The sequence below is a fragment of the Chlorocebus sabaeus genome, chromosome 29, assembly GCF_047675955.1.
Source record: "Chlorocebus sabaeus isolate Y175 chromosome 29, mChlSab1.0.hap1, whole genome shotgun sequence".
Lineage (NCBI taxonomy): Eukaryota > Metazoa > Chordata > Mammalia > Primates > Cercopithecidae > Chlorocebus > Chlorocebus sabaeus.
Genome location: NC_132932.1, coordinates 15,935,011 through 15,953,540, shown reverse-complemented (window position 1 = coordinate 15,953,540; position 18,530 = coordinate 15,935,011). Strand labels below are relative to the sequence as shown.

Here is an 18,530-nt window from a genome sequence, read left to right as displayed (position 1 = left end):
CTTGTGCCTTATCATGGACTTCCCACCCTCCAGAACTGTGAGAAAATAAATTTCTGTTGTTAATAAACTACCTACTTTATGGTATTTTGTCCTAACAGCCCAAACAGATTAAGACGTTATTTTATGATGAATTTGCAACAATGAAGTTACCCGGGCAAAAGATAAGGACAGAAATGACTGATGACACTATTGCTCCCCCAAAAGACTGTACCAGTTTACACCATCAATAACAAACTGTTGGATATTGCTTAAACAATGTTTTAGTTGATTAATCAGATATACAATGCCATCTCATTTTTAAAAATTTTCCTTTAAGTTCTGGGATACATGTGCAGAACATGCAGGTTTGTTACACAGGTATACATGTGCCATGGTGGTTTGCTGCACCCATCAACCCATCATCTAGGTTTTAAGCCCCACATACATTAGGTGCTCTCCCTCACCTTGCCCCCAACCCCCGACAGGCTCCAGTGTGTGATGTTCCCCTCTCTGCATCCATGTGTTCTCATTGTTAACTTCCACTTATGAGTGAGAACATGTGGTGTTTGGTTTTCTGTTCCTGTGTTAGTTTGCTGAGAATGATGAATGCCATCTCTTATTTAACGACCATTTATTTTATTTTTTTTTTTGAGACAAGATACTGTTTGCCAGGCTGGAGTGCAGTGGCACCATCTCAGCTCACTGAAGCCTTGACCTCCAGGACTCAAGCCATCCTCCCACTTCAACGTCCTGAGTAGCTGAGAGTTACAAGCATGTGCCACTACACCCAGCTAATTTTTTGATTTTTAAATTTTTTTTATTTTTATTTTTTGAGACGGAGTTTCATTCTTGTTGCCCAGGCTGGAGTGCGATGGTGCGATCTTGGCTCACTGCAGCCTCCGCCTCGCAGGTTCAAGCGATTCTCCTGCCTCAGCCTCCCAAATAGCTGGGACTATAGGCACACACCATCATACCTGGCTAATTTTGTGTTTTTAGTAGAGACAGGGTTTCACCATGTTCTCCAGGCTGGTCTCGAACTCCTGACCTCAGGTGATGCACCTGCCTCGGCCTCCCAAAGTGCTGGGATTACAGGTGTGAGTCACCGTGCCCGGCCCTACTTTTTTGATTTTTTGTAGAGTGGGGGTCTCACTGTGTTGCCCAGGCTGGTCTCCAGCTCCTGAACTCAAGCGATCCTCCCACTTTGGCCTTCCAAAGTTCCAGGATTACAGGTATGAGCCACAGTGCCCAGCTTTTTTTTTTTTTTTTTTTTTGGACAGGCTCTTGTCTGTCACTCAGGCTGGAGTGCAGTGGTGTGATCATGGTTCACTGCAGCCTTGAACTCCTGGCCTTGATCCTCCTGCCTCAGCTTCCCAAAGTGCTCTGATTACAGGGATGAGCCACTGCACTCGACTGCCATTTCTTTTATCACCATCAGGAACAGCTTTCTAGGTTTGTTTACTCACTGGAATGCCTGTTATTAGGGTGTTAGACCTAGACTGGGCTCATCATCCTCTTTGTCTTTTCATGGGGAGATTTATTTTCCAGCCCTTCTATTGAATTTTCCATTTTGGTGATAATTCTTTTTTTTTTTTTTTTTTGAGACAAAGTCTCACTGTGTCACTTAGGCTGAAGAGCAGCGGCGTGATCTCAGCTCACTGCAGCCTCTGCCTCCAAGGTTCAAGTGATTCTCGTGCCTCAGCCTCCTGAGTAGCTGGGATTATAAGCGCACACCACCATGCCCGGCTAATTTTTGTATTTTTAGTAGAGACAGGGTTTCACCATGTTGGCCAGGCTGGTCTTGAACTCCTGACCTCAGGTGATCTGCCCACCTCGGCCTCCCAAAGTACTGGGATTACAGGTGTGAGCCACCGCACTCAGCCTCATTTTGGTGATAATCTTAATTTTCTTTTGAGACAGAGTTTCGCTCTTGTTGCCCAGGCTGGAGTGCAATGGCACGATCTCAGCTCACCGCAACCTCTGCCTCTGGGTTCAAGCGATTCTCCTGCCTCAGCCTCCCAAGTAGCTGGGATTATAGGCATCTGCCACCAAGCCCAGCTAATTTTGTACTTTTAATAGGGATGGGGTTTCTCCATGTTGGTTGGGCTCATCTCGAACTCCCAACCTCAGGTGATCTGCCCACTTCAGCCTCCCAAAGTGCTGGGATTACAGACATGAGCCACCGCGCCCGGCCTGATAATCTCAGTTTTCAAGAATTCTTGTTTGTTCTCTGGTGGTTCTTTTTTAAAAACTGAGGTACAGTTTACATTAGGTGGCACAAATCTTAAGTGTACAGCTTGATGAGTTTTGATAAATACATACACAAGCACAATCACCACCCAGATCAAAATGCAGGACATTCCCATCTACCCAAAAGGTTCCCCTGTGTCAAGTGGTCAAGCAGTCCCTAAGCACAGCATAGTGGTTGTCAGACTGTCGTCCAGCTTTGCCTATGTGGCCCATGTAGAGACATACATGGTTGTAAGGGCACCATGGTGAACCTTTTCCCCTACATCTTCTCACACCTTTCCATTAGTACCCTCCAGACATAAGCACTGCTTTGACTTCTCTGTAACTTAGTTTTGCCTGTTCTTGAACTTCATAAAATAGAATAATAAGTATGTACTCCTTCATGTATGGCTTCTTTACTCAGTATGTCTTTTTTTTTTTTTTGAGACAGTCTTGCTGTCACCCAAGCTGGAGCGCAGTGGTATGATCTCAGCTTACTGCAACCTCTGCCTCCTGGGTTCAAGTGATTCTCATGCCTTGGCCTCCTGAGTAGCTGGGATTACAGGCACGTGCCACTACACCCATCTAATTTTTGTATTTTTTTTAGAGACAGGGTTTCACCATGTTGGCCAGGCTGGTCTCGAACTCCTGGCATCAAGTGATTTACCCACCTTGGCCTCCCAAAGTGCTGGGGTTATAGGCATGAGCCACTGTGCCCAGCCACATGTCTTTGACATTCATCAATGTTGGTGCATATATTAGTGTTTTGTTTTCATTGCTGTATATATGTTTGTGTCATTTTCTGCTTGTTCTGGACCTAAGTTTTCTCTCCACTTCTTCTGTAACTTGAATTACTCATATGGTCCCATGTTTCTTAGCTTCCACTCTTTTTTCCTCTCTGTACTTCAGTTTAGGTACCTCCTATTAACCTATGAAGTTCACTAATTCTTTTTTCTGATATGACTAATTTCTAACTGCGATTGTGATTTTATCCTTTACTTCTATCAATGTTTATGAAATCCATCCAATGAGTTTGTAATTTCAGAGGTATTTTTCAGTTCAATAGGCTCTTTTCATTCTCTTTTAATAGATTCCAATTCTGTTGACATTCTGTACATTTGTTTCTTTTTGTCCATCTTCTTCTCTATTTGACATATTAACCATAGTTATTTAAAAATCTTTGCCAGTTCCAATATCTGGATCGTCTGTGGGTCTGGTTTTATTGTTTATTTTTTCTCTTGTGTATTAGCCCCATATTTCTCCATTTTTTGCATGCTTTATGATTTTTAATTGTATGTCACATATTGGGTATAAAAGGATAGGGGCTTCAAATCTTGTTATTCCCTATAGGAGCTAGTCACCTCGATGCAATTAAGTACTAAACTGGGTTGGGGCAGTGTTGCAGTTCCAGTAAAACTCAATCCCCTCCTGGTTGTCCTTGTTCCTTAGGAATGACCCTCTTGATTTTGGATTGAAAGACTGGTCAGTCTCTGTCTCTCTCAGATCTTAAAGTTCTGCTCTTCAGAGATTTATAGGGAGCTCTTTAGCTTCCCAACCCACACAGGTGCAAAACCTGGCAAATACCTTATGTTGGGGAGGCCAGCTATTTGTTCACTCTGGGCCTCCTCTCTAAACACTGCAAGACTGTAGGACTTGTCTTCTCAGTCTCCTGCACTGCCTCAGAACTCAGCAAATGTCCCATGGGGAAAACGCTCTGCATTTTGTGCTACTCTAGGTCCTAATCCATAGCAAGTCCTTGCAACCACCAAAAACTGTTCCTTTCTCTCTTCCCCAGTAGAGTCTCTCTGCTTGGGACAAGTCTGATCCTCATGTCCCAAATGGGCAAATGTTTCAGGGAAGAAAATAGCTGCTTATCACTAGTTCAACTCGGAAGGGCTCTTTCCTCCTTGAAATTTTAGTCCATTCATTCTTTATTTCTGTGACCACTCTTCATTCTTTTTAAAAATAAGACATTTTCGGCCAGGCGTGGTGGCTCATGCCTGTAATCCCAACACTTTGGGAGGCCGAGGTAGGCGGGTCACTTGAGGTCAGGAGTTTGAGACCAGCCTGACCAACATGGTGAAACCCCGTCTCTACTAAATACAAAAAGTAGCCACGCGTAGTGGTGTGTGCCTGTAATCCCAGATACTCAGGAGGCTGAGGCAGGAGAATCACTTGAACCCGAGAGGTGGCGGTTACAGTGAACTAAGATTGCGCCACTGCACTCCAGCCTGCGCAACAGAGCAAGACTCCGTCTCAAAAAAAAAAAAAAAAAAAGACATTTTCATCTTAGCTTTTTCCCTAGAAGTTGCAATGGGAGTGGTGGCGTGCGGAGATCTACCATACCCTACCCAGCAGAAGTGTTTCAGTTCTGCTTTCTACCATTTCCATTGGAGGTATTATTTCACTTCCTAGTATTTTTACTTAATTACACGACAACACAACTTCCTCTTGTTTAAACAAGTTATAGGGCTCTCTCTCATCTCTTTCAAAATAGATTTTTGTTTTGTTTTGTATTTTTAAGACAGAGTTTTGTTCTTTGCTCTTGTTGCCCAGGCTGGAGTGCAATGGCGCGGTCTCAGCTCACTGCAACCTCAGTCTCCCCAGTTCAAGTAATTCTCCTGCCTCAGCCTCCAGAGTAGCTGGGATTACAGGTGCACACCACCACGCCTGGGTAATTTTTTTGTGTTTTCAGTAGAGATGGAGATTTACTGTGTTGGCCAGACTGGTCTCGAGTTCCTGACCTCAGGTGATCCACCTGCCTCAGCCTTTCAAAGTGCTAGGATTATAGATGTGAGCCACGGCCCCTGGCCGATGTTAACTATTTCCTGAACTTTCTTGAGGGATGGCCATTTTACTTCAAGTTTCTCATTTCCCTGTTCTTCTGTATTACAAATACTTCCCACTTTCCGTTTTTTAGTATGTTCACACTTCCTTATCTTCTCAAACTTCGCTTTTGGTGATGTTAATATTTCAGATGACTTTATAGGTTTCACTGAGACTTAGGGGAGGAGGTGAAGGCTCCCCAGTCTGCCATCTGATTCCTCATTAAATTCATCTTGAGAAACAACTTCCTCAAAAGCATTTTCTTCATCAGCCACATCAGTATCCTTTGAGTGGAACTCTCGTCTCCTCCTGAATTTTATGTGAGTGTTGTACACATCCATAGTGTCAGCTATCCTCTAATATTCATAAGCCAATGATTCACATATCTATGATGAGCCTTCACCTCCATCTGGGCTTCCAGACCTATTCATCTACATTTTAATTATTTATTATTTTTATTTATTTATTTTTGAGACAGGACCTCGCTTTGTTGTCCAGGCTGGAATGCAGTGGTATGATCACAGCTCACTGCAGCCTCAACCTCCTGGGCTCAGCTGATCCTCCTACCTCAGCCTCCTGAGTAGCTGGGACTATAGGTGTGTGCCACCATGTCTGGCTAATTTTCTGTTTTTTTTTTTTTTTTTTTGGTAGAGACAGAGTTTTACCATGTTGCCCAGGCTGGTCTCAAACTAGGCTCAAGCAATCCACATGCGTTGGCCTCCCAAGTACCTGGGACTACAGGTGTCTACCCCACACCTGGCTTCACCCACACTTTTATCTCCAATAAAATGCAACATCTCTAAACTCACATCCTCCTCAAAGCTCTGATCCTCTTCCTATAATCCTATTTCTGGGGATGATACCGCCATCTGGCCATAGCCTGTATTATCATCCTGATCTCTCCCCCTCCCCATGTCTCACATCCAGCTGCTACTAAATCATGTCCCACGCATACTGCCTGTCCTCCTCCTTCCCCACGGCCACCATACCAGCACTCATGCCTTCTGAGACCTGCCTTCCAGAGGAGCGCACATGCCAGGAGCGTTCAGTGGGCACAAGTGGTTTTATTGTTTCTGCCTGGAAGAGGAAGCCCTGGCAGCAGCAGGGACACAGAGAAGACACGGAGCTGCATCCTGCCAGCAGTGTGGATGCTGGTGGCAGGAGTCCACGACTGTGAAGAGCTGTCAGCGTGTGAGCTGGAGCCGCTGAGGAGCTGCACCTAGGCCTGCAGAGGTCACCAGCTTGAGAAGGGGGTCCCAGCCTCACCGATGCCGCTTTCGGATGCTCTGCAGCTCCTGGTAGATGGTGCTGAAGCTAGGCCGCTGCCCAGGCTCATAGGCCCAGCACTGCTCCATGAGCCTGAACACGGCATCAGGACACAGCTCTGGGCAGGGCAGGCGGCCCCCTGTGAGGAGAGGCACAGCACACCAGGCATGAGGAGGGAGTTTGAGGGTCCTCAGCAGACTCTGAGGGATACCATGAGCCATAGGAGCTGCTTAAGATGCACTGTTCTGAAGGACGCACTGTTCTCCACCAAGGGCCCAAAGGACAAACAGGCCTGGCTTCTGATCCCAATCCCACCACATGCTAGTTGTGTGTCCTCTGCCAGCCTGTTTTTCCATCTGAGAAAGGGACATATTAATCCCTACCACACATGTAGTGATGAGTAAATTAAATAATGTGTGGTCTAGCACAGAACAGGTGCTCACTCAGTAGTAGCTACAGGGATATTCTATTTTTTTTATTTTTTATTTTTTTTGAGATAGAGTTTCACTCTGTCACCCAGGCTGGAACGCAGTGGTGCGATCTCAGCTCACTGCAACCTCCACCTCCCAGGTTCAAGCAATTCTTGTGCCTCAGCCTCCCAAGTAGCTGGGATTACAGGCTTGTGCCACCACACCTGGCTAATTTTTTGTAGTTTTAGTAGAGACAGGGTTTTGCCATGTTGGCCAAGCTAGTCTCAAACTCCTAGACTCAAATGATCCACACTCCTCAGCCTCTCAAAGTGTTGAAATTACTGGCGTGAGCCACTGTGCCCGAGTTTTTTTCTTTTTTCAGTCAAGGTCTCTCTCTGTCACCCAGGTTGGAGTGCAGTGGCATGATCTCAGCTCACTGCAACCTCTGCCTCCCATGCTCCAGTGATCCTCCCGCCTGAGCCTCCCGAGTAGCAGGGACTACAGGCACATGTCACCACACCCAGCTACTTTTTGTGTTTTTGTTTTTTTTTTGAGATGGAGTTTTGCTCTTGTCGCCCAAGCTGGAGTGCAGTGGCACAATCTCAGCTCACTGCAGCGTCTGCCTCCTGGGTTCAAGCAATTCTCCCATCTCAGCCTCCCAAATAGCTGGGATTATAGGCACGTGCCACCATACCTGGCTAAATTTTGTATTTTTAGTAGAGACGGGGTTTCACCATGTTGGTCAGGCCTCCCAAAGTGCTGGGATTACAGGTGTGAGCCACCGCGCCCAGCCTATTTTTGTATTTTTTGTACAGATGGAGTTTCACTGTGTTGTCCAGGCTGATCTCGAACTCCTGGGATCAAGTGATCCACCCAGCTCAGCCTCCCAAAGTGCTGGGATGACAGGCGTGAGCCACTGGCCAGGTTATTCTTATTCTGCCTGGTGGGAAGGTTGGCATTAAGGGAGTTGGAAGAGTCTGGCTGGAGCATCTGGAAGAGGGTGCAGCCTGAGGCTGCTGTCATCACAGGGTGCTTACCCTTCTCCACGAACTCCCGTGTCTGCTGATTGCTAAGGTTGGGATAGGGGGAGGCCCCCAGGCTGAAGGTCTCCCAGAGCAAGATGCCAAAGCTCCACACGTCGCTCTCGGAGGAGTAGCGGCCTGCAGAGGAGGCCAGGCAACATGAGTGGACCCTCCCTGGGACCAGGGCGAGGCAGGAAGCAGGACCCAGGCCTTGCCTCTGGCCATGCAGTCCAGGGTGGACAGGGACTAGGTACCATAGTTAAGGGCCTCAGGTGCGGTCCACTTCACGGGGACTTGTCTGAGGCCCCCTGAGGCCGCGTAGACCCCATCAGCTTCCTCTCGGGACATCCCAAAGTCACTGATCTTCAGGACATTCTTCTCTGTCACCAGACAGTTCCGAGCAGCCAGGTCCCTGGGTGAGACAGGGCAGGGGCTCATTTGGCCAATAGTTGCCTGCCCAGCCCTGGCTGAACACTCTAGAAAAGCCAAGGACAAAAGCTGCTCCCAGCTCCGGGTACCCCTGTCTACCAGAGAGGCCCACTCCCGCTCTGGAGCTGATGCCTGATAGTCCAGCAGGGGCCCTAGAGGTATAGGTACTTCTTGACTCTGGTCGGAGGTGTTGGCAGGGCCTGTGGCCACCACCCACTCACCGGTGGATGCAGCACTTGCTCTCCAGGTACTCCATGCCAGCAGCTGCATCCCCCACCATCTGCAGCAGAGTCTTCACCCGCAGGCGGGCCCCCTCCGTGCGGAGGAAGGTCAGGAAGTCGCCCCCTGCAGGTGGGGAGGACCCGTGCTGAGCCTCCTGCCGTAGGGGTGCCACCTGGCCAGGCTGTGCGCCCTACCTGGAGCTCAGCACCCCATGCTCACCCTGCACAAGCTCCATGACGATGTAGATGGGCTGCTTCTGGGTGCAGACACCAATGAGACGCACGATGTTGGGGTGGCTGTACTGCTTCAGGATCCTGGAGAGCACTGCTGCTCAGACTCCATGTGGCCAGGCCCATCTCCCCAGGGCCCCCCAGGGATGACGGGAGAAGAGCTTGGCCTCCAAGGCCAGCAGACCCAGACATGTGACCTGGGGCAGCCTCTACCCCTCGGCACTATAAGGGGTTACTACCTGCAATGCGGGGACCTCAAGGATTAAACGCCACCACAGAGGTCAAGCACTTTACACTGTGCCATGCAGTGTAACCTCTGTGTATGCGGGACCCGTGGTGATCATTAGTTTATCACCCACCTCGCTTCCTGTAGAAACTTGGCCTTGATGTCAGGTGGGAGCGTCTCTCGACAAGACTTCACTGCCACCAAGGTGTTGTCGGCTCGCAGGCGTCCGCTGAACACTTCGCCAAAGTTCCCCTGAAATGGTCTTGGGCTCCTACCACGGCCTTCCCAGTCCCACAATTCTCTTCTCTGCTCCCCACCCATCCTTTACTCAGCCCCCGTGCTCGGACACCTCACACAGGTTCTCTGGGAGTTTGTCCCTCGCTGGGGAACCTAGAGAGCACACGGGGCAGGCAGGGAAAGTTGCCTCCAATGTGCCACCCTCCCTGAGAGAAGTGACATGGAAATCCAAAAATCACTCTCCCTTGGGTTTGAAAAGCATTCTGATTTTTAGGAAAGTGACTTCTTCCCTAAACAGGTATCTTATGGCTTACAGTAACACGGTGTCTCCCTGTGTGCACACAAGAGCTCGAGGGGGGCGGCCTGGGTGGGGGTAATGAGGTCAGGGTGCTGGCAGAGCTGTCTGCTGGGAGTTTTCAGAGTAGGTACTATCCCATTTCCCGGAGGACAGTGTGTGGTGGGGGCTGGGCAGGGAGTTGGGGTACAAGTGGGGAACCAGATGGGGCATGGAGGTCTCTGGGTGGCAGCGCAGGGGGCCCAGGCGTGACTCAGGAGAAGCCGCCAGCAACAAGGAGACCAGCAGAGGTGCACTCACCCGTCCAATCTGCTCGCCCAACACCAGGTCCTCATGGTTCAGCACCCACTTGTCCTGGGGAAGAGAGGAGTTAGGGGATCAGAAGTCTGAAGAAAAGGGGTGCTGGGCCCTTAGAAGGGCTATGTCCTCCATTTCTTGATGCCTCCATATGTGACCAGGGGTGGGACCACATGGGAGCACACTGAAATGATACGGGGTCCAGGCAGGTGCCCTGATCAGGTGAGCACCAGCCTGGTGTGTACAGCCCATGGTGTAGGAGTGGCCCTGACATTCCAAACCTAGAACGAGGCTGGCCCCGAGGGTCACTCACTCTGCACCTTGTATGTAGATGGAAGGCCTGGAAAGCCCTTTCTGCTCAGACGCTGGGTGGGCCTGACCCACACTCCCCAAGCCCTGCCACAGGTGGCATGGGCCGGGCTGGGTGCAGGCTCACCTTGGGCACAGCCCTGTGCAGGACAACACCGCTCTTCTTGGTGAGGGGCTGCTGGGTGCTCAGTAGGTGGTCGATGAGCAAGGGAATGCTGGGAAAGCCTTCCCCTTCCAGTCGGTACAGGTTCTGCAGGGCAGGGGACCCGGGGTCAACAGCCTCCATTCTGAGGGGGCCTGAGCCCTGGGAGGGGAAAGGGAGAGCAGCAGGGGAGAAACAGCCTGCCCAGGACCAGGGACAGAGAGACCTCCAGAAAAGATGCCATCTGATAGCACATGACATCCTGCTGCCCCACCAGGGAGGACTCACACTTAAGCCTCTATTTTGTTGCAGGGACTGGGTGGTCTCTGTGGCCCCTTTAAGCCAGCCCTGCTAGGGAGGCATTCAAGACCTGGCAGCTATCCCCTACCTGAAAGGTCATTCCCCTTGGAGAAGGGAAGGGAGGGTTAGAGTGAGGCCTGGAAGGCTCGGGTCCCAGCCCCACTCACGTCCAAGGACTGGATGATGAAGTGCCGGGGCAGACCATCCCACAGCACTGACAGCACGTACTCCTGCTTGCCCTGGCTCTCCCGCACCAGGAAGTCCCCAGAGTGCACCAGCAGCTCAGCCACCTCTGCCCTTGGGATGGCCCCGTGGTACCACAGCTGCTCATGCAGGGGCTTCTGCACCTCCGGAACAAGCTGCAGCGGTGGAGGGAGCTGGGCAAGGGAGGATCGAGGAGGATTCACTCAACCAGCTTGTTGAAGAGGCCATGGGGGCAGCCAGGGGTCTCTCTCTCCCCTCTATATGCCCTCAGCCCTCACAACCACGGAGTGGCATGCAGAGCCATCCACAGGCCCCTGGAGTGGGCAGTGGACTGGCCCAGGCTCATGCTGGGCAGAGCTGGGAAGGGAAGCCCAGGCAGGAAGACCCCAAACCAAGCTGGTGCCTCCTCCTCCAGGCCACAGGCCCCCAACCACTCCTGGAGCAGGGAGAGCCATGGAATAGTCAAGGTTGCTGGTCCCTTTAGCACACAGGGGCAATGAAGAGGGAGGGGTCACAGGGGTGGCAGGGTCTGGAGACATGTGCAGCCTGGAATCCCAGGGAAGAGAGGAACTTCCCAATAAAAGCAGCCTGGGCAGAGCCTCCTCTCTAGGACATCCCAGTGACTAAATTTGAAACACAACAATAGGGGGGTCCAGGCTGGGCGTCACTCACCGAGAACTTGGGGCGGAAGATTCCTGAGATGTGGCTCTTAAGGATCTCCAGCGTGGGCGTCCTTCCCCCCTCTCGCTCCTGCTCCTGAGGCCAGGGACAGACGTCAGCGGGTGGCCAGGCTTAGGGAGGGGGAGGGCGAAAATGAGGAGCGCAGCCCCAGGTGGGCAGGCCGGTGGCGGGCAGCGGCGCGGGCGGGGCAGCTCACCGAGGACGATGTGGAGTGGCGGTCATCCTGCAGGAGCAGCACGGGCGGGGGCTCACCGGGGCCCAGCTGCTCCAGCTTGGTCTGCAGCAACTCCTGCTGGGCCTGCAGCTTGGCCTGGCTGCACCGTGCTACCTGCAGCCCCTGCAGTGCCTCCTGCAGCGCCTGCCTCTTGCCCAGCAGCTGCACCCTGCAGGCAGGGGCGGGTGGGAGGGTGGGTGAGAAAGGGCTCAGTCTGCAGCGGGTAGCCAGCAGCAGGTAGGGTAGGCAGGAGGGAGGGAGGCCCAAGAGGCTGCTGCAGGCAGGGGCCCACTCACCGCCCCCGGGGGTGGGTGTTCTCCTCTTCATTCCGGAGCTCCTGTTGCAGCTGTGTAACCATCTCCTGCCGCCTGAACACCATCTCGGTGGCCACAGCCAGCTCATCTGTCACTGAGGTCAGCCTGCACCCAAGAGAAGGGCAGCATTAGAGCCAAGCCCTCCTGCCCCCTCAACCCATGTCCAGTGCATCCCTGTAGAGCCAAGCAAGCCTGGCCACCTGGTGACAGCTCTGTGTGGGCAGTGTCCACGACCTAGCCCTGCCTACATAAACACCCGTGGTCTGCTGGGAGCCCCGCCGCGGCCCAGGTGCGAAGCCACCACCCACGTGTGCTGCACGCTCTCCACAGTCAGCTCGTTCAGCTGGAGCTCCCCAGGCTCCAGCGGTTCACCCTCCTCAAGCAGTGACTCATCGAATGTGACGCAGGGTGGGACGTCAGGTGCGGACCTGCGGGGGACAGCGCCCCATCAGTGGACAGGCCGGCAGCCCTGGGCCCAGCAGGAGCAAGAACAGGGCTTACCCATACTGTCGAAGGAAGCCTTGGTACTCAGCCTCAGGCTGGATGCGGGCAGCAGCTGCAGCCATCTCCCGGTGAATGGCCACCACCTCATCCTGCACCAGGCTGCTAATCTCCAGGTATTCTTGCAGGATCTCCTTCCTGCCCCCCACATGGAATCCCCAGTCAGAGAGGCCTCAGGCTGGGCAAGGTTGGGCAGTTCAGGCCTAGGACCCTGGGTTTGGAGTCAGGGCTGGGGTTGATCCCTGCCTCACTTCATGCTAGCCATGCCACTCTAGGCAAATTATTTAATCTCTCCCTAATCTTCTATTTCCTGATATGTATAAGAGGGACACTGGCAGTTGTAATAAGGATCCAGTGGGCCAGGCACAGTGGCTCATGCCTGTAATACCAACACTGGGAGGTCGAGGCGGGTGGATTGCCTGAGATCAGGTGTTTGAGACCAGCCTGGCTAACATGGTGAAACCCCATCTCTACTGAAAAAAACAAATATAAAAACTAGCCAGGCATGGTGGCACATGCCTGTAGTCCCAGTTACTTGGCTACTTGGGAGGCTGAGGCAGGAGAATTGCTTAAACCCGGGAGGTGGGGATTGCAGTGAGCCAAGATCGCACCACCGCACTCCAGCCTGGGCGACAGAGTGAGACACCATCTCAAAAGAAGGGATCCAATGAAGATCCTGTGTGCAGAGTGTCTGCTGTACAGGGAGTGCTCAATAAACATGAGCTAGTCATCCCTGCACTGGGCAGTTAGCTCTGCACACCCACTACCAAATAAGCCATCAACATGCTGCCCACCCCCGTCCGTATCTCCCAGCCCAGGTACCTCCCCTGGGCCCCAACCTCATGTACTTGCTCAGCTACTCAAAATATCCCATTGGCTAGCTCTAAGACACCCCAACCTCTCTAGTTGAAAATTGAGGCCAGGTGCAGTGGCTCATGCCTGTAATACCAGCACTTTGGAAGGCTGAGGTGGGTAGATCATGAGGTCAAGAGATGGAGACCAGCCTGGCCAACATGGTGAAACCCCATCTCTACTAAAAATACAAAAATTAGCTGGACATGGTGGCATGCGCCTGTAATCCCAGTTACTCGGGAGGCTGAGGCAGGAGAATTGCTTGAGCCCAGGAGGTGGAGGTTGCAGTGAGCCAAGATTACACCACTGCACTCCAGCCTGGCGAAAGAGTGAGACTACATCTCTAAATAAAGAAATAAATAAAGAATGAATGAATGAATGAATGAATGAATGAACGGCTACCCTTGTATCCTAAACCTCTTCCTCCCACACCCTTCCCTACATAAGTTAACAGACACTCCATCTTCCAGCTGCTCCAGGCCAAATCCCCAGAGTTACCCCTGACTCCTCTATTTCACGCTCCACTTCCAATCCATAGGGAAATCCCACCGGCTCCATCTTCAAATTAGCCCCAGGACCTGACCGCTTCTCACCTCCATTGCTACCTCCCCATCCTAGTGGCCAAAAGCTTGGATATGGATTACTGCAAGAGCCTGCTCTCTGGCCGCCCAGCTTCTGTCCTTGCCCCCTGAAGTCTATTCGTAGCATAGCAGCCAGAGTGGCCTTATTAAAACAGAGGTCAGGGCTGGGCATGGTGGCTCATGCCTGTAATCCCAGCACTTTGGGAGACAGAGGCAGGCAGATCGCTTTGAGCCCAGAAGTTAGAGACCAGCCTGGGCAACATGGTGAAACCCCATCTCTACTAAAAATATAAAAATTAGCTGGGTGTGGTGGTGCATGCCTATAGTTCCAGCTACTCGGGAGGCTGAGGCAGGGGAATCGCTTGAACCTGGGAGGTGGAGGTTGCGGTAAGCCGAGATCATACCACTGCACTCCAGCCTGGGCAACAGAGAGAGACTCTGACTCAAAAAAAATTAAAACAAAATGAAACAAAAAAACAGAGGTCAGATCATGCCATTCCTGTTCACCCAGAGCCAAAGTCCTCACCATGGCCCTGCTGAACCCTCTATCACCCAGTACACCTTGACGCCTGACTCCTCCAGCCTCATGTATGACTCTCCCCCTCCCTCACTCTCAGAGGCACCACTGGTTCCTGGCTATTAGTCCCTGGTACTCTTCTACCTCAGGGCCTGTGTACTTGCTGTCCTCTTTTCTGGAATGGTCTTTCTCCAAATAGCCCCAGGATTTACTCCTGTGCCCCTCTCAGGGGCCTCTTTGAATGTCACCTCTCAAGAGGCTTTCCCAGACCACTCTGTGGACAACTGTCACCTCCTCCCTTGCCTCCGTGCTCTCAGGTCCCAATCCACTTCTCTTACTTTATTTTTCTCCATGGCTCTTAGTGCTCCTCACATCCTCACTCCACTAACATGAAAGATCCCTGAGAACAGATGTTTTTGTCTACCATTGTTCTCTGCTATAATCCAGAGCCCGGCACAGTGCTCAATGAATGTAATAAAACCCTGGAATAATGGGACCCTGGAACAGTGTAATTCGGAGGTAAGTTGCCTGTTTACAGTCCTTGGCCCAGGTCCCATTCTCATGTGGTTACATGGCCAGCACTTTCCCAGCAATGGATTTTCTGGGTCCTGCCTCTGGGCCTGATGGCTGGGCTTAGAGCCGCTCAAGGGTGGGGGCCAGGGGACGGGGCTGTGGGCTTACAGGATGCAAGCCATCTCCTCGTGCAGGTCCTGCAGTGACCGCAGCAGGCCGGGCAGCAGGAGCTGGTGGTGGTGCTGGTGGTGTAGCTGTGCAGCCCGCACGCCCAGCACATAGCGGTTGTGGTGAGCAAAGAGCTTCCATAGGCTGCGCACATACTTGTCCTTGGCCTTGTCACGGTCCTTGTCTGCCGGATGGGGGGCAAGGGGTATAGATGACAGCATGGAGGCCCAGGCAGCCACCACTCTCTGAGTACCCAAGGACAGGTCAGCACTGGCTTCGGATTCCCTCCCTGCCAGCAAGGGAAGCCACAAACCTTTGCTGGCCTCCTGGTACTTGCGCTTGGCTTGGGCACTGTCCCGTGCCAGGGCTCGGTACTGGCTCTTCAGCTTCTCAATGTCCTGGCTGTGAGTCTAGGGAGAGAGGAGAAGCCAGTGAGGGGCAGCAGGTCCCCAACTGTGGAAGATTCTTACCTGGGGTGAAGCCCTGCAAAGGTCCTGTCATCAGGCAGGGAGTACCTGGAGACTTCTGGGAAAGCTGGCTGCTAGTGTGAGAGTCAAAGATCAGAGGGCCTGTTAAAGACAGGCCCCTTGGGGAGGCAAAGAGGTAGACTACAGGCTACAACGGTCCCTCCTTGGACTGAGAATGGTAGCCTGATGGCAGGCAGGGCCAGCTGCAGGTGTGTGCGGCCTGTGCAGTCACACAGGGCTCCACATGTAAAAGGGCCCTGTGCTTGGTTTCATGCTCCATTATTACCACCTTGAAATTCTTAACAATCTTTTAACAAAGACCCCCACAATTTCATTTTGCACTGAGTCCTGCAAATTATGTTCTTGGCAGTAGGAATAGATGACAGCCCGAGATCAGTGTTCTCGTCCCCGTTCTCCTGTTTTTGTGCTGGGATATATTGGGCAAGGGCCCAACCTCAGTTTCCCCATCTGTAACTGAGCTAAATTCCTCGACTAGATCAGTCTTTTCCTTAAAAGGCCAGATAGTAAATAAATATTTTAGGCTTGTAGGCCATATGGTCTCTGTCACAATTACTCAACTCTGTCACTGTAGTCACAGACAATATGAAAACAAAGAGGCATAGCTGTGTTCCAGCAAAACTTTATAAAAATGGGCCCACCCTTGAATTAGATGATCTTTTGGGGAGAGGAATGGGGCCAGGGTGGCCACCAGGGGCCGCTGTGGGTCCATGGCTAGGCTGGGCTCTGCACTTGAGGAAGGGGTGTGGTGCAGGGAGGGTGACCAGCACACTGAATGGGGGCACTAGGCTCCCAGATAAATAGCCAGCTCCAAATCACACAGCCTCTAGACTGAGGAGCTCGGTGGGATTCAAACCTAGGCAGGCTGACTTCACGGCCCGAGTCCTTGACCTTCAGGAGGCCATGCTGCTGCCCAGTCTCTGGGGCCCTGAGAGGAGCCTGCCTAGGTGGAAGGCAAACAGACTGACCCTCATTCCTCTCCCTGACTCTCAGAACCCAGAGTCAGATGGCACAGTGTGGAGGTGAGTACTGATTCTGAGCTTCTCCCAGGCAAATGACCGGTCGCTCATCCTTAACATTCCCAGCACTTTGCCCAGGCACAGAAAAAGCACAGAGAGGCCTTGCTGCAAGCCAGCCCAACATAGGGGAGGAAGAGAGGAAGCTGCATCAAGGTTAGAGCAAACCAGGCCTGCGGTCAGGGACTTCCACTTCCCCAGTGAATCCAGTGCCTCTTGTGCAAAACAACCCCTTGGAGGCTCAAAATTTAGATAGAACTGACTGAAGCCCCATTGCTACCCGCTCACCTTGGTGAGCTCCTGCTGCAGCTGCTGCCACTGCTCGCTGTAGGTCTTGCGAAGCTGCTGCCGTTCCCGGATGAGCAGGCTCAACTTGCTCAGGGGCCCTGAGTTCAGATCCTCCGCGTGCTGCCGCAGCAACCGGCTCAGGCCCTCAGTTTGGCTGGTGATCTCCGCCCAGGACTATATAGCACAGATCGGGGAGGCAGGGAGGAGGGGACAATGGCTCCCAAGGCTGGGCCTGCCAAATCTCCAACCACTGCCCCAGAGGGCCCCCAGGAGAGGAAGGAGAAGGCAGTTACAGCCAGCACCCACAAGAGTCCCATGGAGACCCACCTGGGTGATGGGGCTGTCGGGGCTGATGCCCCGGCTCTGGCCCCCACTGTCCTGCACGGACATGTGGTGAAGCAGTCCTGCATACTCCCTGTCACTCTTGACCCGTTGGGCCATCCACTTTCTCATGCCCTCCAGTAGACGAAGCTCAGCCTCCTGCATCTGCTGCAGGACCCCGTGGCCCTGGGGGGTGCACAGCTCCGAAGAGAAGCCCATAGTGCTGTCCTGGGGACAGAAAGGGGGCCATCCCTGGGGGCAAGGCAGCAGCTGGAGATGGAGGCATGGGAAGAGGAGGCTGGGGACTGTAGGGTCAGGATGGGCTACAGACAGGGAGGAGGTGGGGTCCTGCCTCTCTCACAGGCAGCCATGGGTACCTAGCAGCAGCCTGGCCTGGGGACTGGCCCTCATTGCTTCCTTAGTGTCAGGGATCCCTCCCCCGTTCGGGAACAGGAGCCAACCTGGAGCCTCTCTCCCCAGGCCCTTCCACCTACCGCCCCTTACAAGGACACCCTTGCCCAGGTCCTCGACAGGCCAAGGCTGCCCCTGCTGAAGCCTCAAGCGGCCACAGCCTGAGCCCTGCTCCTGCGGCCCTCCCCGCCCTTCCGCGGCCCCTACCCCCACCTGGGTGGGTCTCCGGCCCTCGGAACGCCTGCTCTGCCCCTGCCTGCCGCGCCCCCTGCTCCCACCGCTCCTCCAGGCCCCGGGGCTAGAGTTACCGCGCGGGCAGCTGCTCCTGGGGCGGCCTCGGACCGACTCAGGCCCGGTGCCGACCCCGGCCAGTTCCTGATTCCGCGCTTCCTCCTCCCGCGGTTTCAGTTGGCCCAGGCCCTGGGGCGGGCCTGTGGAGGGGAAGGGGCGGGCGGGACCGGCCCGACCGCCCCGACGCCTGCCAGCCCCCCTGCTCCGCGCTGGGCCGCAGCCTCCAGCCGGCCGCACGGCCACGGAAACGGAAGGGAGGAGGGGGCCGGCAAAGAATGGCCCAGCCGAGAGCCGCCTGCGCCCCGCAGCCCCCAGGGCCCGGCAGCGCCCCGGGAACACCGGGAAGGGGTGCAAGGTGGGGGTCAGGAGGGGGGGCGCAGGGTGAGGCCCCAGGCAGATGCTGCGCCCAGTTCGGAAGCCCAGGGTGTCCCGGGGGAACTGACGGGAGGTGCGCAGTCCTAGCACCAGGCCAGGGGCACCGCAGAAGAGGAAGAGTGGTCCCAGCCCTCCCCACCTCACGGAATTCCCTAAGGAGAGGCTCAGGCGCCAGCTTCCATTTGAATAAAATTTCCAAGTAAATATCCCGAACAGTGGCTGCTTCTCAGGGACAGGTCCTGGTGGCTCTGTCCCCATCCTCCTACCCCCAGGCAGGGGCTTCCTGTCCCAAGGGAGACCTGGGGCAATCAAGGGGCAGGGGTTGGGGAGTGGAGATGTGTGGAGTTTTCCATTTGTGACTCAGGCTCCTCACAGCAAGTCA

At 53.4% G+C, this 18,530-nt stretch overlaps 1 protein-coding gene across 6 annotated transcripts; it reads right to left on the bottom strand.

The window, feature by feature from the left end:
• Positions 1-6,075: 6,075 nt before the first annotated feature.
• On the bottom strand, positions 6,076-18,230 carry FES (FES proto-oncogene, tyrosine kinase). 6 transcript variants are annotated; one of them, XM_037987660.2, is made up of 19 exons: positions 17,791-18,101; positions 17,078-17,299; positions 16,751-16,924; positions 15,275-15,371; positions 14,962-15,145; positions 12,331-12,468; positions 12,138-12,257; positions 11,812-11,934; positions 11,498-11,684; positions 11,293-11,376; positions 10,584-10,793; positions 10,102-10,224; positions 9,669-9,722; positions 8,970-9,088; positions 8,600-8,694; positions 8,380-8,503; positions 7,984-8,141; positions 7,745-7,867; positions 6,076-6,436 (listed from the first exon to the last, which is right to left on the bottom strand). In XM_037987660.2, the coding sequence occupies exons 2-19, from the start codon at positions 17,288-17,290 to the stop codon at positions 6,294-6,296; spliced, it is 2,469 nt and encodes an 822-aa protein (XP_037843588.2). In that variant the 5' UTR covers positions 17,291-17,299; positions 17,791-18,101; the 3' UTR covers positions 6,076-6,293. The 6 variants fall into 6 exon arrangements, 5 of the variants coding, with proteins under 5 accessions (XP_037843588.2, XP_037843589.2, XP_072869102.1 ...); XR_012091802.1 differs by having other exon boundaries at positions 6,338-6,436; positions 7,402-7,867; positions 17,791-18,116; XM_037987661.2 differs by lacking the exon at positions 6,076-6,436 and adding an exon at positions 7,244-7,647 and having other exon boundaries at positions 17,791-18,105.
• Between the last annotated feature and the right edge of the window lie 300 nt (positions 18,231-18,530).